Genomic DNA, 25,469 nt, shown 5'->3' on the forward strand with positions numbered 1-25,469 from the left:
GAATAATAGTCATCAGAGTGGGTAACATTGTCTTGTTCCTGATCTTAGTGGAAATGGTTTCAGTTTTTCACCATTGAGAACAATGTTTTTTCTCCATTGTATAGTCTCATCTCCTTTGTCATAGATTAATTGACTATAGGTGCCTGGGTTTATTTCTGGGCTTTCTGTCCTGTTCCATTGATCTATATTTCTGTTTTTGTGCCAGTACCATACTGTTTTGATCACTGCACCTTTGTGTTATAGTCCATAGTCAGGGAGCCTGATTCCTCCAGCTCTGTTTTTCTTTCTGAGGATTGCTTTGGCTATTCAGGGTCTTTTGTGTTTCCATACACATTTAAAATTTTTTTCTTCTAGTTCTGTGAAAAATGCCACTGGTATTTTAATAGAGATTGCATTGAATCTGTAGATTACCTTGGGTATTATAGTCATTTTGACAATATTGATTCTTCCACTCCAAGAACATCGTACGTCTTTTCATCTGTTTGTGTATCTTTGATTTCTTTCATCAGCAGCTTATAGTTTTCAGAGTAGATGTCTTCTGTCTCCTTATGTATGTTTATTCCTAGGTATTTTATTCTTTTTGATGCAATGGTAAGTGGGATTGTTTCCTTAATTTCTCTTTCTGTTCTTTCATTGTTAGTGTACAGATATGCAAGAGATTTCTATGTATTAATTTTGCATCCTGCAACTTTACCAGATTCATTGATAAGCTCTAGTAGTTTTCTGGTAACCTCTTTAGAATTTTCTATGTATAGTATCATGTCTTCTGCAAACAGTGACAGTTTTGCTTCTTCTTTTCCAATTTGGATTCCTTTTATTTCTTTTTCTTCTCTGATTGCCATGGCTAGGACTTCCAAAATTATGTTGAATAAAAGTGGCAAGAGTGGGCATCCTTGTCTTGTTCCTGATCTTAGAGGAAATGCTTTCAGTTTTTCATCATTGAGTATGATGTTAGTTGTGGGTTTGTCATATATATTGCCTTTATTATTTTGAGGTAGGTTCCCTCTGTGCCCACTTTCTGGAGAGTTTTTTTAATTATATATGGGTGTTGAATTTTGTCAAAAGCTTTTTCTGCATCTATTGAGGTGATCACATGGTTTTTATTTTTCAGTTGTTAATGTGGTGTATTACATTGATTGATTTGCATATATTGAAAAATCCGTACATCCCTGAGATATATCCCACTGGATCATGGTGTATGATCCTTTTAATGTATTGTTGGATTTGGTTTGCTAGTATTTTGTTGAGGATTATTGCATCTATGTTCATCAGTGATAATGACCTGTAATTTTCTTTTTTTATGATATCTTTGTCTGGTTTTGGTATGAGGGTGATGGTGGCTTCATAGAATGAGTTTGGGAGTGTTCCTTCCTCAGCATTTTTTTGGAAGAGTCTGAGAAGGATAGGTGTTAGCTCTTCTCTAAATGTTTGATAGAATTCGCCTGTGAAGCCATCTGGTCCTGGACTTTTTTTGTTGGAAGTTTTTAAACCACAGTTTCAATTTCAGTACTTGTGATTGGTCTGTTCATATTTTCTGTTTCTTCCTGGTTCAGTCTTGGAAGATTGTACCTTTCTAAGAATTTGTCCATTTCCCTCTAGGTTGTCCATTTTATTGGTGTATAGTTGACTTGTAGTAGTCTCTTATAATCCTTTGTATTTCTGTGGTGTCATAACTTCTCCTTTTTCATTTCTAATTTTATTGATTTGAGTCCCCCCCCCTTTTTAAAAATTTATTTTATTTTTATTTATTTAAAAAAAATTTTTGGCCCCATCGCACAGCATGTGGGATCTTAACTTCCCTGACCTGGGATCGAACCTGAGCCCCATGGAGTGGAAGCGCAGAATCTTAACCACTGGACTGCCAGGGAAGTCCCTCTCCCTTTTTTTCGTGTTGACTCTGGCTAAAGATTTATCAATTTTGTTTATCTTCTTTAAGAACCAGCTTTTAGTTTCATTAATCTTTTCTTTTTGATATAGTAGTCTGTATATGTACAAGATTGTTATAAGTTGCTGGTCTCTTAATTGCCACTGTATATCCAATATCCTGCATTTGTACAGTCCTCATGATCACATTGCTGGTTTGGATATCATATTTGTGTGTGGGTGATTTCCTACCTTTACTTTATGTTTGCCTTTACCCATGAACTTTCCCATGTGTCATTTTCTTGTTTGTAGTTGTGACCTTTTCTGCCTAGAGCAGCAGTCCCCAACCTTTTTGGCACCAGGGACCAGTTTTGTGGAAGACAGTTTTTCGACAGATGGGGGAGGGGAGATGGTTCAGGAGGTAATGCGGGTGATGGGGGGCCTGGTTCAGGCGGTAACGCAAGCAGTGTTTCAGGTGGTAATGTGAGCGATGGGGAGTGGGTGATGAAGCTTCGCTTGCTCGCCCACTGCTCATCTCCTGCTGTGCGGCCTGGTTCCTAACAGGCCGCCGACTGGTACCAGTCCATGGCCTGGGTGTTGGGGACCCCGGGCCTAGGAAGGTCCTTTAGCATTTGTTGTAAAGCTGGTTTGGTGGTGCTGAATTCTCTTAGCTTTTGCTTGTCTGTAAAGCTTTTGACTTCTCTGTCGAATCTGAATGAGAGTCTCTCTGGGTAGCGTATTCTTGGTTGTAGGTTTTTCTCTTTCATCACTTTAAATATATCGTGCCACTCCCTGCCTGCCTGCAGAGGTTCTGCTGAAAAATCAGCTGATAACCATATGGGGATTTCCTTGTAAGTTATTTGTTGCTTTTCCCTTGTTGCTTTTAATATTTTCTCTTTGTCTTTAATGTTTAGCAACTTGATTAACATGTGTCTCGGCATGGTCCTCCTTGGGTTTATCCTGTATGGGACGCTCTGCGCTTCCTGGACTTGAGTGAGTGTCCGTTCCCATGTGAATGTTTTTGGCTGTTATCTCTTTAAATATTTTCTTAGGCCCTTTCTCTGTCTCTTCTCCTTTTGAGACCTATCTAATGCGAATGTTGGTGCTTTTAATGTTGCCCCACAGGTCCCTTAGACCGTCCTCATTTGTTTTCGATCTTTTTTCTTTATTCTGCTCCACATCAGTGATTTCCACCAATCTGTCTTCCAGCTCACTTCTTCATTCTTCTGCCTCATTTATTCTGTTGATTCCTTCTAATGTGTTTTTTATTTCGGTTATTGTATTGTTTGACTCTATTTAGTTGTTCTTTACATTTTATAATTCTTTGTTAAACATTCCTTGTATTTTCTCAGTCTGTGCCTCCATTCTTTTTCCTAGATCTTAGATCATCTTTACTGTCATTACTCTGAGTTTACTTTCAGGTAGATTGCCTATCTCCACTTCACTTAGTTCTTCTGGGGTTTTATATTGTTCCTTGGTCTGGAACATCTTTCTCTGCCATCTCATTTTGTCTAACGTTATGTATTTGTGGTCTACGTTCCACAGGCTGCAGGATTGTAGTTCCTCTTGCTTCTGGCATCTACCCTCTCTTGGGTGAGGTTGGTCCAGAGGCTTGTGCAGCCCTCCTGTGGGAGGGACTTGTGCCTGCCCCCTGGCTGTTGGAGCTGTGTCCTGTCCCTCTGGTGGGCAGGGCTGTGTTGAGATGTGCGTTTAGAGGCAGCTGTGGACTCAGGATGACTTTAGGCAGCCTATCTGCTGATGGGTGGGGCTCTATTCCCACCACTTTGGTTGTTTGGCCTTAGGTGTCCCACCACTGGAGCCTGCAGGCTGTTGGGTGGGGCCAGGTCTTGGTGCCAAAATGCCAACCTCCAGTAGAGCTCACATCAATATATATTCCCTTGGGCCTCTGCCACAAGTGTCCTTGTCTCCCCAGTGAGCTACAGCTGACCCCCCACCTCCCCAGGAGACCCTCCAAGACACACAGGTAGGCCTGGCCCAGGCTTCTATGGAATCACTGCTTTGCCCAGGGTCCCAGTGCATGTGAATCCTTGTGTACGCCCTCCAAGAGTAGAGTCTCGAAGTTTCCCCCAGTCCAGTGGAGCTCCTGCACTCAAGTCCTGCTGGCCTTCAAAGCCAAATGCTCTGGGGCTCCTCCTTCCAACGCCAGACCCCCGGGCTGGGGAGCCTGACATAGGTTCTACTGTAGGAGAACCCCTGTGATACAATTATTTTCCGGTTTATGGGTCACGATTTGATTATATTGCGAAAATGCCCCTCCTACCATCTCGTTGTGGCTTCTTCATTGTGTTTGGAAGTAGAATATCTTTTTAGGTAGCTTCCAGCCTTTCTTTTTTCGATGCTTCAGCAGTTAGTTGTGATTTTGGTGTTTTCATGAGATGAGGTGAGCTCAAGTCCTACTCCGCTATCTTGTCTCCACCTCCTAATTATTATCTCTTAAAATAATATTTATGTACAAATTTCTAACCTTTTATAAGTGGTGTGTCTTTTTTATCTTTATTTTTCAATTGAATGTAGAGTTGATTTAAGTTTAGGGAGCCTCAGTTTGAGGCATAAGTAATTTCATCTTTTTCTCAACTGCATCGACTTTAAGACTTTCACTTATTAATACCAAGATAAAACGCTTCCAATTTAACATTTTCACTTATTATTTATGAAGTAAGGACAATATAGTATTCAAAAATTATGAAAGCAAACACTGCTGAATAACCAGATATGCCAAAGTTGCTGAAATTAAGCTCTTTGCTGGCACCACCATAGCATTAGAGGCTGAAATGTTAATCTTCAGTTCTGTATGAAATTCTGAATTCAAAGTATGAAAAGCAGTTGTTAAGGGGGAATTAAAGTATAACACATAACATTTTGAGTAGTTGTAAAGACCAGCGTATGAAAGCTGAATATTGCCTAAGAAAAATTTTAGCTATTTGAAAATTTTAGTAGTGGAGAGTTCTAAGTTTTGTGATCATTGCAGATAATTATGTTTTAATAGGAAATAGAAAATTAAGAGTGATGTTTCATACGGGGGTTGCATCCCATGTTTGGACAGTTTTCCACTTGTGGACCTCATGCTAGCTATTTTCAGTGTTCATCTGCTAGTTTGGCAAAAAGAGACTGTCAGTTGCTGCCCTTTGCAGCTATTTTCATTTCTTTCTTTACTAACTGCAGCATCCTTTTCCACACTGTATATAGATATATAGATATAAAAGGTATCCAACAGCAGCCAGAATTTTTTGGATTATCTCTTTCCTTGGTTGCTCAGAAACCTCAGGCAGCCAAACTGCCGCAATGAGTTTTCTAGTATTGTCATGATAATACTTTTGTGTTTGTGTAGCCATTTTATTTTGAATACTGCCATATTAAGGTATTGTAAAAACAGCACAGTGAATTTTATTTCTGGAATGCATATTACAGGGAAGTTCCTTTCTTTGTTAAAAGATTTTTCGTAGCTCAGATCATTTTTGTAGTATTCTCTAATACTCATAAGTTTTCCTATAGAATATGGATGTTCATGAACTTCTTGCAGGAAGCCACCAAGATTAAAGCCACACTTGACTTCAATTTAATAGGCAGTTAGGCAAGCTAATCCCCAAATCTCTTAACTATACTTCATTTTTAGCAACATTTTGGACTAAGACCTCTTGCTCCTTGCCTTAGGTAGGGGTGTGTGTGTGTGTGTGTGTGTGTGTTTTCCATATACCTCCAGTGTGAGATTCTGTCTCCTGCTCCGGCTTTGTACTCAATTCTGTGTCCCTGTCACTTAGTATTTATAAGGGCAATTACATTGAAGAGACCTTTGTTAATAATGGTAGTGACCTAGAAAAATAGCGAAAGTGGAATTAACTTTGGTTCAGAAGACTGTTGAGAAAATATATAGTTTTTAACTTGCCAGAGGTCAGACACCTAATAAATGATGAAGTCTAGACTACCAGTTATATATTTTCCTGGTGTAGAACATGGAGTTGGTGACATTTTTCTTAAGGTTTCACTGTCTTTTGAAAAGAATGAGTATTGAGTTCTTTAAAGGCAGCGACTAACTCTTTCCCAATGGCTTGCAGATCCTGATAGGAGAAGGGAGATAAAATTTATTGAGTACCTGCTATGCACTGTATTGCATACTTTACCTAGATAATCATGACAATTCTGCAAGGTAGGTGGCCTTATCCCTTTTTTACAGATGAAAAAATTGAGGTACAGAGAGGTTAAATGATTTGTGTTAGCACTAAGAAGTAGTAGATGTGGGATTCCAACCCAGATTGTTCTACTACGCTGTGTTCCTTCCACCAAATCAGGGGTTGGCAAACTATATCCCGTGGGCTAAATCCTAGGTCTTATTTTTGTAAACAAAATTTATTAGAACACAACCACAACCATTCTACTATTACATGTTGCCTGTGGCTTTCAAGCTGCAACAGCAGAGTTGAGTAGTTATGACCGAGATCATATGACTCATTGAAGCCAAATGATTCACAAAGTAAATATTTTAATATTTCCTATCTGGCCTTTTACAGAAAAAGTTTGCTGACACCTGCACTAAACCATACATTGTTTAGAGATGCTGTGAACTGAGTGTACATTCAGTAATATAAATTTCAGTCCTACTGAAGCATTAGACTTCAACAAGAGGAATAAAGTAGATTTCCCAAAATATAATGATGAAGGCAAACAACAAGCCATGAATGTTCAAAAGCTTTTAGTATTAAATTTGGAAAGATAGGATGGGATGATTTAAATGTAGTCGTTTCTGTTTCTATGATTCTATGCATTATAATTAATGAAAAATCAATACTTATATATCATTTCAGTTTTCTTGTTACAATAAGTTTAAATTGTTTTTCTTATTCTTTGTTTTATTTTTTTGTGGATATAAGCTAACACTTCAATAGTATATGTGACATTTAAACTATACCTCCAACTGTGTTAATTAATGTTTGCACTCAAAGAGAGGTTTTTGTTTATAATAAACTATAATATGGCTTAAATTTTTAAAATCTTTTATAGTAATAGGGTTAAGATCAAGGGGCATATGTTAGGGGGGCAGAGGTGCATAGAGACCAGCTGCTACAGTAAGTAACTTTACAGGTAGATGTAAGATTCCTCAATAGACTCTCACCAGTTTGACATCATATTTCTAAAGGCTGTCTTTAATACCAGTTAAACAAAGAGTGGGAGCCAATTATTTTGTTGAGATCAACCTTCAGTCCATAATAATGACTTTAAAAGTAATTTACTTTTGTGGAAAATGATAAATTACATTAGGAGTTGGTTATTTATTTCTGAAGAACTTCGTCTTCTATAAAAGATTCCTGGGAGTAGTTTATGAATTTAAGTGCACTTGAGTTTTTGATGTAGATTATTAACCTATGAATGGACAGGCTGAGAGACAAAGATTTAAAGGAAAAATTATAGAGCCCTTCACAATTAAAAGTTAGTCAGGAAATTAGGGAAAGTTTTCTGCAGTCTGTTGACAAGCTACATTTTTCTTACTTTTTCATTAAATACTTACCAAGTGCTGTGCTTTGCTAGTCAAAGATGTTGAAACTTTGCCTAGATTTTAGAAGCCCAGAATAATGAATTATTTTTGCCTCTTTGATAGTCCATCATTTGCTTCATAAAGGTCTATACATAGATTTATCTTGGAGTTGGAAGGGTTTGATTCAAACAAAGAGGGAACAGTCACTTCAGGCTATGCTAGTTGTGGCTATGAAAAAGTGAAAGGACACATCTGGCAAATTCTAGGCAAGACTTGTGAGAATAAATCTGAGAGGGAATGGAGCTGTGAATGTTTTAATGCCTTTCCTGGCACCTTTCAGGACTATTACACTCATATTTTAAAAATGAAACAGACTTGAAAATAACTGAGAACGACAAAAATGTTTGTAGATGCCATTATGCTTTTCAACACGTGACAGTCATATTTAATGCACATTTAGAGTTTTACTGATTTTTTTAAGTGTCTTATTATTATAAATAACCACCCCAAGATATTATTGCCTTCTTAGATGTTTCTTTTTTCACATCTTGGGTAGAAATTATTTTCTTACAGGACATTTCACTAAAGGATTAATGTAAATCAAGGAAAGCATGTTATTAATCTAATCCAGTACTCTAACAATGTTCATAATTTGAGCTACATTCTATCAGGGATGAAAGATAAGACCAAAACAAGTGAAACTATCCAAATCCTTAGGAAAGACCCTTTAGAACCCACATGATAACCTTTATATTTGGTTATAGATTAAAATATATTAATATAATAAACTAGAGTTCTCACTAAGAATAATAAACCCCTACAATGCTTAAGGCAGTGCAACAAAAGTACAGATTATTTCACTGAGAATAAAACACAAGGCTCCTAGATTCTATGAAAAACAAAAGAAAAAAATAAAATCTAGGCTGTCCCTAAGAAAATCCCCAAAGTGGTTGTAGTATATTGTGATAAGCATAGAGTGTAGAAGGGATTTGCTCCTCATTCAAGATTCAAGATGAGATGATAAAGGAGTAGTAGTTTAGGTTAAAGATTCAGCAGCCCTCTGAAAAATTAAATAAAAATTTTATAATTATGTAGTATGATCTAATTTATGTATATAAATATTTATAGTGTACATATGTATACAAACACATATTTACATACATTATAAATAGGATGAGTACTTATCAAATGCTACCAGTGGTTAGTAAATAGACTATGAGTTCTTTGTCCTTTTTCTTTATCCATATTGTCAAAAATCTCTACTATGCATTGTATTTGCATATTTAAAGTGAGAAATCAATAACAAAGAACCCTTAAAAGACCCAAGTAGTGACCTCATTAAGTATAGATATGAACCAGAAAATGCGCTGCTGTCTAAAGTAGGTAGTTAACGCCTTTCTCTAAAATAGGCTTAGAAGATGTCTTACCTTGCCTGCTCACCTTCATCTCCATACTCTGATGTGACCATTTAGCTAGAGGGATCCAGGAGCTTTTTAAACAGTGGTGTATGCACACTGAAATCACCCAAAGAACTTAAATACCAGTGCCTGTGTACCACCCCCTAAGAGATTCTTATTTCATTGGTCTGGGTTATAGCCTGGCCAATGGGACTCTTTGAAGTTTTCCAGGTTATTAAATGTACAGCCAAGGTTGAGAGCTTCTGTTTTATAGGCAACTTCAAAAACAACTCATCTGTTTTTTGGTCCTTTAATTTGTATTCTGTTGCAACTGTTGCTACCCTGTGCAATGATTGTGTTGAACAAGTATATATTATTTTCAACTTTTTTTTAAAAGCTATGTTTTAATGTCTAGCCTGCCAGTGAGTTAATTGGGTAAAGTGATAGACTTTTGTATTCTGCCTCTAAGTGTTTCTGCCTCTAGTCTATTTTCTACAGTGTCACAATAGCTAATTTTCTAAAGCATATAACTGCCCTGCATAAAAGGCTTTAATTATCCGTTCTTTACAACTTAAAGTATACATTTCTTAGTCTGGCCCCAACCTGTCTTCAGTTTTATCTCCTGTTAGTACGGCACTAGAGACCCTAAACTCCACCATACTCACCAATTGAATAAGCCTTTTATTTCATACCTGCCTTTGCATAAGTTGTTTCGGTTGTCATTAATTTTGATAATGGTTCAAGAGTAGATTCAGAAACATTTATTGAAATGGAAAAAAACTAGCATTTATTAAGCACATTAGCCAAGGACTGTGGTAGCTACTTACATAAAGTTTCTTAATAATCCTTACTGTCGTCCTTAAGAAATGTTTGTTTTCTTTTACTGTACACATAGGAACCTGAGGCTTTTGGAGGGTAATTACAATTACACAGCTAGTGTAGGTAAATATGAGATTTCAAACTCCAAGTTCAATGATTGTTTCCACGTCCTTCTTCCCCCACCGACCTCACATTGCTTCAGTTAGTAAATGCCCGTATGATCTTTATCATAACCTCTTTCCAAACATAGTAGGCATAAACATTTCATGTTTTCAACCTTGTTTTGAATTACTTACAGTAGAAGAAAATAAGTTTAATAGTATTGTGGTAGAATAATCACTGTTTCCATAGTTCTGTATATAATTAGTTACAATCAGTTCTATTCGTTTGCTGTGAGTTTTGTAGTCCTACTATATATTAACATTTTAAAAATCTTTTCTCTGAGGATCTTATAAGTAAGTAATGAGCAGTTTCACTTTTCCTTTACAGTAATTTAACACATTCTGGAGTTCTTTTTTTTTAATCTTTTAATTTAATTTAATTTATTTTTTTATACAGCAGGTTCTTATTAGTCATCAATTTTATACACATCAGTGTATACATGTCAATCCCAATCTCCCAATTCATCACACCACCACCACCACCCCCCCGCCACTTGGTGTCCATATGTTTGTTCTCCACATCTGTGTCTCAATTTCTGCCCTGCAAGCCAGTTTATCTGTACCATTTTTCTAGGTTCCACATATATGCATTAATATACGATATTTGTTTTTCTCTTTCTGACTTACTTCACTCGATATAACAGTCTCTAGATCCATCCACGTCTCAACAAATGACCCAATTTTGTTCCTTTTTATGGCTGAGTAATATTCCATTGTATATATGTACCACCTCTTTATCCATTCATCTTTCGATGGGCATTTAGGTTGCTTCCATGACCTGGCTATTGTAAATAGTGCTGCAGTGAACATTGGGGTGCATGTGTCTTTTTGAATTATTGTTTTCTCAGGGTATATGCCCAGTAGTGGGATTGCTGGATCATATGGTAATTCTATTTTTAGTTTTTTAAGGAACCTCCATACTGTTCTCCATAGTGGTTGTATCAATATACATTCCCACCAACAGTTCAAGAGGGTTCCCTTTTCTCCGCACCCTTTCCAGCATTTATTGTTTGTAGATTTTCTGATGATGCCCATTCTAACTGGTGTGAGTTGATAACTCATTGTAGTGTTGATTTGCATTTCTCTAATAATTAGTGATGTTGAGCAGCTTTTCATGTGCTTCTTAGCCATCTGTATGTCGTCTTTGGAGAAATGTTTATTTAGGTCTTCTGCCCATTTTTGGATTGGGTTGTTTTTTTAATATTGAGCTGCATGAGCTGTTTATATATTTTGGAGATTAATCCTTTGTCCATTGATTCGTTTCCAAGTATTTTCTCCCATTCTGAGGGTTGCCTTTTCGTCTTGTTTATGGTTTCCTTTGCTGTGCAAAAGCTTTGAAGTTTCATTAGGTCCCATTTGTTTATTTTTGTTTTTATTTCCATTACTCTAGGAGGTGGATCAAAAAAGATCTTGCTGTGATTTATGTCAAAGAGTGTTCTTCCTATGTTTTCCTCTAAGAGTTTTATAGTGTCCAGTCTTACATTTAGGTCTCGGATCCATTTTGAGTTTATTTTTGTGTATGGTGTTGGGGAGTGTTCTAATTTCATTCTTTTACATGTAGCTGTCCAGTTTTCCCAGCACCACTTATTGAAGAGACTGTCTTTTCTCCATTGTATATCCTTGCGTCCTTTGTCATAGATTAGTGGACCATAGGCTTTATCTCTGGACTTTCTATCTTGTTCCATTGATCTATGTTTCTGTTTTTGTACCAGTACCATATTGTCTTGATTACTGTAGCTTTATAGTATAGTCTGAAGTCAGGGAGTCTGATTCCTCCAGCTCCGTTTTTTTCCCTCAAGACTGCTTTGGCTATTCAGGGTCTTTGTGTCTCCATACAAATTTTAAGGTTTTTTGTTCTAGTTCTGTAAAAACTGCCATTGGTAATTTGATAGGGATTGCATTGAATCTGTAGATTGCTTTGGGTAGTATAGTCATTTTCACAATATTGATTCTTCCAATCCAAGAACATGGTATATCTCTCCATCTGTTGGTATCATCTTTAATTTCTTTCATCAGTGTCTTATAGTTTTCTGCATACAGGTCTTTTGTCTCCCTAGGTATTTTATTCTTTTTGTTGCAATGGTAAATGGGAGTGTTTCCATAATTTCTCTTTCAGATTTTTCATCATTAGTGTATAGGAATACAAGAGATTTCTGTGCATTCATTTTGTATCCTGCAACTTTACCAAATTCATTGATTAGCTCTAGTAGTTTTCTGGTGGCATTTTAAGGATTCTCTATGTATAGTATCATGTCATCTGCAAACAGTGACAGTTTTACTTCTTCTTTGCCAATTTGGTTTCCTTTTATTTCTTTTTCTTCTCAGATTGCCGTGGCTAGGACTTCTAAAACTATGTTGAATAATAGTGGCAAGAGTGGACATCTTTGTCTTGTTCCTGATCTTAGGAAATGCTTTCAGTTTTTCACCATTGAGAATGATGTTTGCTGTGGGTTTGTCATATATGACCTTTATTATGTTGAGGTAGGTTCCCTCTATGCCCACTTTCTGGAGAGTTTTTACCATAAATCGGTGTTGAATTTTGTCAAAAGCTTTTTCTGCATCTATTGAGATGATCATATGGTTTTTATTCTTCAATTTGTTAATATGGTGTATCACATTGATTGATTTGCATATATTGAGGAATCCTTGCATCCCTGGGATAAATCCCACTTGATCATGGTGTGTGTTCCTTTTAATGTGTTGTTGGATTCTGTTTGCTAGTATTTTGTTGAGGATTTTTGCATCTATATTCATCCGTGACATTGGTCTGTAATTCTTTTTTTGTAGTATCTTTGTCTGTTTTTCTTTTTTTTTTTAATTTTATTTATTTATTTATTTATTTATTTATGGCTGTGTTGGATCTTCGTTTCTGTGCGAGGGCTTTCTCTAGTTGTGGCAAGCGGGGGCCACTCTTCATCGCTGTGCGCGGGCCTCTCACTATCGCGGGCTCTCTCGTTGTGGAGCACAGGCTCCGGACGCGCAGGCTCAGTAATTGTGGCTCACGGGCCCATTTGCTCCGCGGCATGTGGGATCTTCCCAGACCAGGGCCGGAACCCGTGTCCCCTGCATTGGCAGGCAGATTCTCAACCACTGCGCCACCAGGGAAGCCCCTTTGTCTGGTTTTGGTATCTGGGTGATGGTGGCCTCATAGAATGAGTTTGGGAGTGTTCCTTCCTCTGCAGTTTTTTGGAAGAGTTTGAGACGGATGGGTCTTAGCTCTTCTCTAAATGTTTGATAGAATTTACCTGTGAAGCCATCTCGTCCTGTACTTTTGTTTGTTGGAAGATTTTTTTAATCACAGTTTCAATTTCATTACTTGTGATTGGTCTGTTCATATTTTCTATTTCTTCCTGGTTCAGTCTTGGAAGGTTATACCTTTCTAAGAATTTGTCCATTTCTTCCAGGTTGTCCATTTTATTGGCATAGAGTTACTTGTAGTAGTCTCTCAGGATGCTTTGTATTTCTGCGGTGTCTGTTGTAACTTCTCCTTTTTCATTTCTAATTTTATTGATTTGAGTCCTCTCCCTCTTTTCTTGATGAGTCTGGCTAATGGTTTACCAATTTTGTTTATCTTCTCAAAGAACCAGCTTTTAGTTTTATTGATCTTTGCTATTATTTTCTTTGTTTCTATTTCATTTATTTCTGCTCTGATCTTTATGATTTCTTTCCTTCTGCTAACTTTGGGTTTTGTTTGTTCTTCTTTCTCTAATTCCATTAGATGTAAGGTTAGATTGTTTATTTGAGATTTTTCTTGTTTCTTTAGGTAGGCTTGTATAGCTATCAACTTCCCTCTGAGAACTGCTTTTGCTGCATCCCATAGGTTTTGGATCATCGTGTTTTCATTGTCATTTGTCTCTAGGTATTTTTTGATTTCCTCTTTGATTTCTTCAGTGATCTCTTGGTTATTTAGTAACATATTGTTTAGCCTCCATGTGTTTGTGTTTTTCACGTTTTTTTCCCTGTAATTCATTTCTGATCTCATAGCACTGTGGTCAGAAAAGATGCTTGATATGATTTCAATTTTCTTAAATTTACTGAGGCTTGATTTGTGACCCAAGGTGTGATCTATCCTGGAGAGTGTTCCATGTGCACTTGAGAAGAAAGTGTAATCTGCTGTTTCTGGATGGAATGTCCTATAAATATCAATTAAATCTATCTGGTCTATTGTGTCATTTAAAGCTTCTCTTTCCTTATTTATTTTCATTTTGGATGATCTGTCCATTGGTGTAAGTGAGGTGTTAAAGTCCCCCACTATTGTGTTACTGTCGATTTTGACTTTTAGAACTGTTAGCAGTTGCCTTATGTATTGAGGTGCTCCTATGTTGGGTGCATATATGTTTATAATTGTTATATCTTTTTCTTGGATTGATCCCCTGATCATTATGTAGTGTCCTTCCTTATCTCTTGTAACATTCTTTATTTTAAAGTCTATTTTATCTGATACGAGTATAGCTACTCCAGCTTTCTTTTGATTTCCATTTGCATGGAATATCTTTTTCCATCCCCTCACTTTCAGTCTGAATGTGTCCCTATGTCTGAAGTGGGTCTCTTGTAGACAGCATATATATGGGTCTTGTTTTTGTATCCATTCAGCAAGCCTGTGTCTTTTGGTTGAAGCATTTAATCCATTCATGTTTAAGGTAATTATCGATATGTATGTTCCTATGACCATTTTGTTAATTGTTTTGGGTTTGTTTTTGTAGGTCCTTTTCTTCTCTTGTGTTTCCCACTTAGAGAAGTTCCTTTAGCATTTGTTGTAGAGCTGGTTTGGTGGGGCTGAATTCTGTTAGCTTTTGCTTGTCTGTAAAGCTTTTGATTTCTCCATGGAATCTGAATGAGATCCTTGCTGGGTAGAGTAATCTTGGTTGTAGGTTCTTCCCCTTCATCACTTTAAGTATATCATGCCACTCCCTTCTGGCTTGTAGAGTTTCTGCAGAGAAATCAGCTGTTAACCTTATGGGAGTTCCCTTGTATGTTATTTGTCGTTTTTCCCTTGCTGCTTTTAATAATCTTTTTTTGTCTTTAATTTTTGCCAGTTTGATTACTATGTGTCTCGGTGTGTTTCTCCTTGGGTTTATACTGTATTAGGCTCTCTGCGCTTCCTGGACTTGGGTTGCTATTTCCTTTCCCATGTTAGGGAAGTTTTTGTCTATAATCTCTCCAAATATTTTCTCTGGTCCTTTTTCTCTCTCTCCTCCTTCTGGGACCCCTATAATGCGAATGTTGTTGCGTTTAATGTTGTCCCAGAGGTCTCTTAGGCTGTCTTCATTTCTTTTCATTCTTTTTTCTTTATTGTGTTCTGCAGGAGTGAATTCCACCATTGTGTCTTCCTGGTCAGTTATCCGTTCTTCTGCCTCAGTATTCTGCTATTGATTCCTTCTAGTGTAGTTTTCATTTCAGTTATTGTATTGTTCATCTCTGTTTGTTTATTCTTTAATTCTTCTAGATCTTTGTTAAACATTTCTTGCATCTTCTCGATCTTTGCTTCCATTCTTATTCCGAGGTCCTGGATCATCTTCACTATCATTATTCTGAATTCTTTTTCTGGAAGGTTGCCTATCTCCACTTCATTTACTTTTTTTTTTTTTGGTTTTATCTTCTTCTTTCATCTGGTACATAGCCCTCTGCCTCTTCATATTGTCTATCTTTATGTGAATGTGGTTTTTGTTCCACAGGCTGCAGGATTGTAATTCTTCTTGCTTCTCTGGAGTTCTTATATGAGTAAAATTTCGTACATTTTTCACTATCCTACAAATTGGCTGAGTCAGATTTACACATAATTTATACAGGGATTTAAGTGTATTCAACCATAGATTTTAATCAAGCTCATTTCCTGCCTATGTGAAGGAGAAAATTGAAAAGCACATATATGCAGGTAACTTTTATAGTATAAAGTGTAGCCTGTGAAACCTTATCAGTTTCTGAGTGGAAAAATGTTACTGTTTATCAGGTTAATTTGGGCAACATTAAAAATTTGAGACTTTTTGGCTATCAAGATAAATTTGGTAAATTTAATATAGTTTTTCTCTTACATATGCTTCCTAGATTTTATCAGTGTTCCTAATTATGATACTGTTTCTTTAGGATACTTCATAATTACTTTTTCACAATCTAATTTAATAATTTTTTCCTCCATTAGAATGTGAAACATGTTGCAGAAGCATTCAAGAAGTGGCTGAAGGGGTAAGGAAAAAGTGCCACTGCCTATCAGAAAAAAACAAAACAAAACATGGGAAATACAACCACCAAATTCCGTAAAGCACTCATCAATGGTGATGAAAACCTGGCCTGCCAAATATATGAAAATAACCCTCAGCTAAAAGAATCCCTTGATCCAAATACATCTTACGGGGAGCCCTACCAGCACAACACGCCATTACACTATGCTGCTAGACATGGAATGAATAGAATATTAGGGTAAGTATTACTGTAAACCAATTGATAACAAATTAGAGAAAGGGAAAAAAAACCCCTGATCTTTAGAAAATATATGCATACATGTGTGCATGTTATGTGGTATTGTAGTGAATTAAACTTTCTAGAATTGAATATGCCTAAATTATTAAGTATGATTTTTTATTATGCCTAAATTAGACTGAAAGTTTCAGTAGTGAGGTTAGTTCACATATTCTTTTTTTTTTTTTTTTTTAATTTATTTTTGGCTGGGTTAGGTCTTTGTTGCTGCGCACAGGCTTTCTCTAGTTGCAGCCGCTCTGGAGGCTACTCTTCGTTGCAGTTGCACGGGCCTCTCATTGCAGTGGCTTCTCCCATTGCAGAGCACGGGCTCTAGGCACACGGGCTTCAGTAGTTGTGGTGCACGGACTCAGTAGTTCTGGCTCGCGGGCTCCAGAGCGCAGGCTCAGTAGCTGTGGCACACGGGCCCAGACGCTCCGCGGCATGTGGGATCCTCCCGGACCAGGGCTCGAACCCGTGTCCCCTGTACTGGCAGGCAGACTCCCAACCATTGCACCACCAGGGAAGCCCCACATATTCTTTTTACTGTAAATACATTTTGATCCTCAGTATGTTTCATAGTATGAACTTTTTATAATAGTGTAGTGTTTAATTTTCAACATTTCAATTCTAGAAAAGTACTTATCAACTCTCAAAAAATTGCAGGGAATTGTGCCCTAGGTAATTTAAGTTGAAAAACTAATGTGTTTACCTTACCTATTCATGATCAGATTTGAGTTTCCTTCTTTTAATGGGGTTCAGTTACTTGAAAAAACTTTTCTAAAAGCAAAACATTTCCTTGAAACTGAAAATACTAAGAAACTTAAAAAAATCTCTCTTCAACAAGAAAGCATTAGTGGCAGCAAATATGTGAAGATTCTCCTAATTACATGGTGTTTGCTAGCTTATAAGATGAAAGAAGCAAAAGATAGAAAAGTAGTTCCGAAACAAATTTAGTCTTTTTAGAAGTAGATTATGTAGTTATGGAAGTCTGATGGTAGAAGAGAAACATTTCTTTGCTTATGCAGTGAAATATAATTCTTAAACCAGTGTCCTGAGCAGTTTAGAACTTGACAAAAAACTTTTCAATCCTTTCTCTATTTCTTTTTATACAAATTTGTCATTCAAAATAAGCTGCTCTTTTTGGTATCCCTGAATCATGCCATGTGTGTTCTGTCTGCCATGTTCATTGTGCTCTTTCTGCCAGGAGTATCCCACTCCTCTCAGCTTTCTCTTTCTTACCTAAATTTTAGCCTTCCTTCAAGGTCCTAGGCACACTTTATCTATCTTCTTATTCTTAGCCTGTCACAACCCATAGGAACTTCAGTCTTTTTTTTGAACTTCTATGGTTCTTTTTTGTTTGTTTGTATTACTTGTTTGGTATACACTATGTCATTGTATTTTATAATTTTGTGTATCTTCTCTTTGCCTACCTAAATTACAGCTTTTTTAAAGGACCTTCTTTATACATGTGTATCTTACACAAAGTAAGTAGAAATTTTATAAAATCATTGCACAGGATATATCTTTATGATCAGGATTTGTGAATGAGAAAAATTCCATAAATAATTTAGGTTATCCAGGCCTATGACTACCAAGTAGGCATTTTTGTAACCTCTTAAAAATAAAATGGGTATTTCTTGACTTAAAAACAGGTATTTCTATAACCTCTCCTTTTTGCATTTATCTTTTATTTTCATTTCTTGTAAAATACCCATTTAGAAGCCACCTCCAACTCATCTTGTTATATTTTTTCTTCCAAAACTGGGTCTTCCCTATTGTTAATGACACTAACATATTGTACTAATAAAATAATGGCAAACACATTGAGGCCTTGCTGTTTTCTTTTTTTTTGTTTTTTTGTTTTGTTTTGTTTTGTTTTTGTTTTTATTTCCATTACGCTAGGAGGTGGATCAAAAAGGATCTTGCTGTGATTTATGTCAAAGAGTGTTCTTCCTATGTTTTCCTCTAAGAGTTTTATAGTGTCTGGTCTTACATTTAGGTCTCTAATCCATTTTGAGTTTATTTTTGTGTATGGTGTTAGGAAGTGTTCTAATTTCATTCTTTTACATGTAACTGTCCAGTTTTCCCAGCACCACTTATTGAAGAGACTGTCTTTTCTCCATTGTATATCCTTGCGTCCTTTGTCATAGATTAGTGGACCATAGGTGCGTGGGTTTATCTCTGGGCTTTCTATCTTGTTCCATTGATCTATATTTCTGTTTTTGTGCCAGTATCATATTGTCTTGATTACTGTAGCTTTGTAGTATAGTCTGAAGTCAGGGAGTCTGATTCCTCCAGCTCCGTTTTTTTCCCTCAAGACTGCTTTGGCTATTCGGGGTCTTTTGTGTCTCCATACAAATTTTAAGATTTTTTGTTCTAGTTCCGTAAAAGCTGCCATTGGTAATTTGATAGGGATTGCATTGAATCTGTAGATTGCTTTGGGTAGTATAGTCATTTTCACAATATTGATTCTTCCAATCCAAGAACATGGTATATCTCTCCATCTGTTGGTATCATCTTTAATTTCTTTCATCAGTGTCTTATAGTTTTCTGCATATAGGTCTTTTATCTCCCTAGGTAGGTTTATTCCTAGGTATTTTATTCTTTTTGTTGCAATGGTAAATGGGAGTGTTTCCATAATTTCTCTTTCAGATTTTTCATCATTAGTGTATAGGAATGCAAGAGATTTCTGTGCATTCATTTTGTATCCTGCAACTTTACCAAATTCATTGATTAGCTCTAGTAGTTTTCTGGTGGCATTTTAAGGATTCTCTATGTATAGTATCATGTCATCTGCAAACAATGACAGTTTTACTTCTTCTTTTCCAATTTGTATTCCTTTTATTTCTTTTTCTTCTCAGATTGCCGTGGCTAGGACTTCTAAAACTATGTTGAATAATAGTGGTGAGAGTGGACATCCTTGTTTTGTTCCTGATCTTAGAGGAAATGTTTTCAGTTTTTCACCATTGAGAATGATGTTTGCTGTGGGTTTGTCATATATAGCCTTTATTATGTTGAGGTAGGTTCCCTCTATGCCCACTTTCTGGAGAGCTTTTATCATAAATGGGTGTTGAATTTTGTCAAAAGCTTTTTCTGCATCTATTGAGATGATCATATGGTTTTTATTCTTCAATTTGTTAATATGGTGTATCACATTGATTGATTTGCATATATTGAAGAATCCTTGTATCCCTGGGATAAATACCACTTGATCATGGTATATGATCCTTTTAATGTGTTGTTGGATTCTGTTTGCTAGTATTTTGTTGAGGATTTTTGCATCTATATTCATCAGTGATACTGGTCTGTAATTTTCTTTTTTTGTAGTATCTTTGTCTGGTTTTGCTATCAGGGTGATGGTGAGGCCTTACTATTTTCTAGGCACTATTAACAGTGCTCTACATGCATTGTCTCACTTAATCCTCATTACAGCTCTATGAGGTGGTTAATCATCTGCATTTCAGAGGTGAGAAAACTGAAGCACAGAAAGATTAAGCAACTTGTTAGAACTCTGCAGCTTGTAAGTGGCAAAGCTAATTGCCCAGGTAGATGACTATAAGCTTTAGGCTTTTCAACACTGTGATAGCCTTTTATCTCTATAGTCAGATAAGCCTATATGTCAGGGCTGCCTAAAACACTTATTAGCAAAACAAATTAGTCACTCTGGACTTAAGTTTCCCTGTCTGTAAAATAGATACACGTAAGACTTGTGGGACAATTAATGTGTTATATGTCTCATGATGCCTAGCATATAATATTATTACTTCTCACGTCTGTAACCCTAAATAACTTGTAATCATCCTTGACTTTCTCCTTACTCTTCCTTTACCTAATCTGCTACTAATGCAAAGTTCACTAAGTCTTATCTCTTGGATTCTCTTCTTTGCATTCCCATTGCCCCAAGCTTTGTTCACTCTTCCCAACCCCTTCTTCCAATACTGAAAATGCCTGACTCCTAAATGATCTTTTTGCAAGTCTTTTCCTCCTATAATCTCATGTCCAGGTTAATCTTGCTAAAAGTATAGCCTTTTCAATGTTCTATCATGAGAAACCTGTAACTACACTACTATCTGCCTTATTATATTTGGCTTCTGAAGCCAACTTTTCTCTGCCCTAAGTCTACTGAGTCAGCCTAATCTCTCATTGTTCTCTAACATGATCATATCAGTCAAACTGGTTACCCTCCCTCTTGGTTTCCCCACTTTTAAAAATGCCACCCCCTTAGCTTTATTCCTGTTAGTCCTTGGTTCTGAAATGTCTTCTTTCTTCTCTAATTACTTGTCCTTTAAGACCTCACTTGGTTTCTGTCTTTTCATGAATTCATTACCAACTATTCTGACCTGCAGTAATCTTTCTGTTCTCTGAAATTCCTACAACTTAGATTTTAAACCATCCAATTGTCATTAAACTCATCTCTTTGACTAGCTTGTAAATATTACAAATACACTGCTACACAGTTAGTAATGCTCTCAATAGATTAACTCTTGATTACTTAATCTATTAAGGCTTTCTTTTTTTGAGTTTAACATTTTCAGTGAAATTACAAAACCGTTGCTTTAGCTTCCAAATATTGAACACTATGATAATATTTAATATCCAGTCTTGTTACGTGATTAATTAAAACTTGCTTAGAATACCAAGGTAAAATGTATTTAAATATTATTATTACTAAGGTAATATATATATCTTAACATAAAAGAAATCAAGTAGCAAAATATATTCTAACCATTTATAATTTAAAATACACTTTATGAAATTAGAAAACATTGTATACGAAAGTTATCTAATCCAATGAGTCTTTTTTTAAATTTATTTTATTCAAGTGTAGTTGGTTTACAATGTTGTATTAATTTCTGCTGTACAGCAAAGTGATTCAGTTATGTGTATGTATGTATGTATATATATATATATATATATATATATATATATATATACATATACATACACACATTCTTTTTCTTATTCTTTTCCATTATGGTTTATCACAGGATATTGAATATAGTTCCCTGTACTGTACAGTAAGACCTTGTTGTTTATCCTTTTTTTTTTTTTTTAAATAAATTTATTTATTTATTTTTGGCTGTGTTGGGTCTTCGTTTCTGTGCGAGGGCTCTCTCCAGCTGTGGCGAGCGGGGGCCACTCTTCATCGTGGTGTGCAGGCCTCTCCTGTTGTGGAGCACAGGCTCCAGATGCGCAGGCTCAGTAGTTGTGGCCCACGAGCTTAGCCGCTCCGCGGCATGTGGGATCTTCCCAGACCAGGGCTCGAACCCATGTCCCCTGCATTGGCAGGCAGACTCTCAACCACTGCGCCACCAGGGAAGCCCTATCCATTCTTTATATACCAATTTGCATCTGATAATCCCAAACTCCCACTCCTACCCTCTCCTACCCCCCGCCCCCTTGGCAATCACCAGTCTATTCTCTGTGTCCCTGATTTTGTTTCTGTTTCCTAGATAGGTTAATTTGTGTCATATTTTAGATTCCACATATCATGATATCATATGGTATTTGTCTTTGTCTTTCTGACTTACTTACTTAGTATGATAATCTAGGTCCATCCATGTTTCTGCATATGGCATTGTTTCATTCTTTTTTATGGCTGAGTAGTATTTCATTGTATATATGTACCACATCTTCTTTATCCATTCATCTGTTGATGTACATTTAGGTTGTTTCCATAGCTAATCCAGTGAATCTTAAAGTGTGTTCTGAGGACTCCTAGATCCTGAGACTCTTTCAAGGAAGTGCAGTAGGTCAAAACTATTTTTATACTAATTTTAAGATGTTATTTACCTTTTTTTCACTGCATTGACATTTGCAGTTATAGTGTAAAAAATAGAGGATAAAACTGCTGACGCCTTTAGATGAATCAAGGAAGCGGCACCAAACCTTACTAGTAATTGTATTCCTCTCTGCCGGGCTCTTTGCTGTTTTTAAAAAAAAAAAAAAAAAAACTAAACAGTTTCACTTAAAATGTCCTCAATGAAGCAGTAAAATTACTAATTTTATTTAATCTCCATCCTCGAGTACACATCTTTTTAATATTCTATGTGACAAATGTGAAGAATGCATAAATCACTTCTGCTGTTGTATGATGATAGGTTTGAGAAAGAGCACTTGTACTTTTGTTTGAGGTATGAGTTGAACTACTTATTTTTTCGTGAAACAACATTTTAAATTAACAACATTCAGACTGGGATACTGGCTGGCTGACATTTTTCTTGAAAATGTATTAAATAAGTTAGCCTATCAATTCAAGGAAAAACTAACAGTATTTGTTGCTAATGATAAAATTTGAGTTTTCAAGTGAATATTGGAATTTTGAAAACTTATATTTGCTGCCTTCAGCTTGATAGCTTCCCATTACTTAGGGACTTTTCTGAATAAGATTGGTGGTGATATAAATTAATATGATTTTTTAAAATATTGTATAATGAAATGTGACAAAAATCTAGAAGCTCTGCATAACTCACTGAATTAGTATTTTTCAGAAGATAGGTATATGGTTTTTTACAATTATGCATGGGTAAAAGATTTATTTAAAGTGCAAGGTAGACCAATGGATTTTAATGAACAAAAGTTCATTACATAAGATATCGTATTTTATATTGCAAGTAATCTTTAAGAAATGACCAGTTGAATTTTTAGCATAGTATCAAATATGACTATTCACAATTATTTGAAAAGGGTATTTTAAAATACTTCTCCCTTTTGTGATTATATAAGGCTGGATTTTTTTCATATGCTTGAACCCAAATGACACACATCACAACAGACTGAATGCTATGAGAATCTGTCTTCTATTAGCCAGACATTAAATAAAATTTGTAAATATGTAAAACAATGCCATTGTGCTCACTTAATTTTCAAAAAATATATATTTTTTCATTTTAAGATATTAAGAATGTTAACTATGTAATGATATTAGGAATGTTAAATATGTAATGAGTTTATTTTTTTAATTAATGAATGTTTTTAAATATTTTAATTTTTAATATGAATATCTATATAACTCACATAAACAAAGGTTCTTAGGAATCTTTTCATTTTTAAATTTTTATTGGAGTATAGTTGATTTACAATGTTGTGTTTCTGCTGTACAGCAAAGTGAATCAGTTATACGTGCACATATATCCACTCTTTATTAGATTCTTTTCACATTACAGAGTATTGAGTAGAGTTCCCTGTAATATACAGTAGGTCCTTATTAGTTATCCATTTTATATATAGTAGTGTGTATGTTATTCCCAATCTCCCAATAGGAATCTTCAGTAATTTTTAAAGTTGTAAAAGTTGTAAAAGTCTACTACCAAAACGTTTAAAAATTGCTGATCTGATCAATATCCCTGGTTCCTCTAAGAAGGAATATATCTGTCTCCATCCTCTGGTTATCATTCTATTGAATGAGTATTTAAAGACCTAAAGAAAAGGTGACTGTATATGCTCTTTTAATTACTGTTTTCATGATTTAGCCATATACTTTACACTTACATTTTTCCTTTATACTTAACTTTCAACTTCAGCCTAAAGTGTTTGGTGTTTTCTTTTAATTTTTATTGGAGTATAGTTGCTTTACAGTGTTTTGTTAGTTTCTACTGTACAGCAAAGTGAATCAGCAATACGTATACATATATCCTCTCTTTTTTGAATTTCCTTCCATTTAGGTACCACACAGCACTGAATAGAGTTCCCTGGGCTATATAGTAGTTTCTCATTAGTTATCTATTTTATACATAGTATCAATAGTGTATATATGTCAATCCCAGTCTCCCAATTCATCCCAACCCCCCTTATCCCTTTAGTATCCATATGTTTGTTCTCTATGTCTATGTCTCTATTTCTGCTTTGTATATAAGATTGTCTAAACCAATTTTTTCAGATTCCACATATATGCTTTAATACACAATATTTGTTTTTCTCTTTCTGACTTACTTCACTCTGTATGAATCTCTAGGTCCATCCGTGTCTCTACAAATGACCCAGTTTCGTTCCTTTTTATGGCTGGGTAATATTCCATTGTATATATGTACCACATTTTCGTTATTCATTCCTCTGTTGATGAACATTTAGGTTGCTTCCATGTCCTGGCTATTGTAAATAGTGCTGCAGTGAGCACTGGGGGTGCATGTGTCTATGCCCTGTAATGGGATTGCTGGGTCATATGGTAGTTCTGTTTTTAGTTTTTTAAGGAATCTCCCTACTGTTCTTCATAGTGACTGTATCAATTTACATTCCCATCAACAGTGCAAGAGGCTTCCCTTTTTTCCACAACCTCTCCAGCATTTATTGTTTGTGGATTTTTTGATGATGGCCATTCTGACCGGTGTGAGCTGATACCTCATTGTAGTTTTGATTTGCATTTCTCAAATAATTAGTGATGTTGAGCATCTTTTCTTGTGTTTGTTGGCCATCTGTATGTCTTCTTTGGAGAAATGTCTATTTAGGTCTTCCACCCATTTTTTTTTTTTCATATAGTTGAGTTTTTTCCATTTTTTTTTTTTTAATTTATTTATTTTTTTATTTTTGGCTGTGTTGGGTCTTCGCCTCTGTGTGAGGGCTTTCTCCAGCCGCGGCAAGCGGGGGCCACTCCTCATCGCAGTGCGCGAGCCTCTCACCGTCACAGCCTCTCCCGTTGCGGAGCAAGGCTCAAGATGCGCAGGCCCAGTAGTTGTGGCTCACGGGCCTAGTTGCTCCGCGGCATGTGGGATCCTCCCAGACCAGGGCTCGAACCCGCGTCCCCTGCACTAGCAGGCAGACTCCCAACCACTGCGCCACCAGGGAAGCCCCCTTCCACCCATTTTTTGATTGGGTTTTTTTTTGATATTGAGCTGCATGAGCTGTTTGTATATTTGGAGATTAATCCTTTGTCAGTTGCTTTGTTTGCAAATATATTCTTCCATTCTGAGTGTTGCCTTTTCGCGTTGTTTATGCTTTCCTTTGCTGTGCAAAGCTTTTTAAGTTTAATTAGGTCCCATTTCTTTATTTTTGTTTTTATTCTCATTATTCTAGGAGGTGGATCAAAAAAGATCTTGATGCAATTTATGTCAAAGAGTGTTCCGCCTATGTTTTCCTCTAAGAGTTTTATAGTGTCTGGCCTTTCATTTACGTCTTTAATCCATTTTGAGTTTATTTTTGTGTATGGTGTTAGGGAGTGTTCTAATTTCATTCTTTTACATGTAGCTGTCCAGTTTTCCCAGCATCACTTATTGAAGAGGCTGTCTTCACTCCACTGTATATACTGGCCTTCTTTGTCATAGATTAAGTGACCATAGGTGTGTGGGTTTA

The 25,469-nt window shown here is 36.1% G+C and overlaps 1 protein-coding gene across 4 annotated transcripts in view; it reads left to right on the forward strand.

Moving 5' to 3' along the window:
* ANKIB1 (ankyrin repeat and IBR domain containing 1) overlaps positions 1-25,469 on the forward strand; it is a 138,486-nt gene that overhangs the window by 33,378 nt on the left and 79,639 nt on the right. For 3 of the 4 annotated variants that reach the window (XM_059933813.1, XM_059933814.1, XM_059933815.1), the window contains exon 2: positions 15,868-16,145. The exons of the other annotated variant lie outside the window; for it this stretch is intronic. In XM_059933813.1, coding sequence (XP_059789796.1) covers positions 15,958-16,145 — 188 coding nt within the window. In that variant the 5' untranslated portion in view covers positions 15,868-15,957. The remainder of the gene's footprint in view (positions 1-15,867; positions 16,146-25,469) is intronic. 4 annotated transcript variants of the gene reach the window in all.

Source organism: Balaenoptera ricei, chromosome 9 (genome assembly GCF_028023285.1).
Source record: "Balaenoptera ricei isolate mBalRic1 chromosome 9, mBalRic1.hap2, whole genome shotgun sequence".
In the NCBI taxonomy this organism is placed as follows: Eukaryota; Metazoa; Chordata; class Mammalia; order Artiodactyla; family Balaenopteridae; genus Balaenoptera; species Balaenoptera ricei.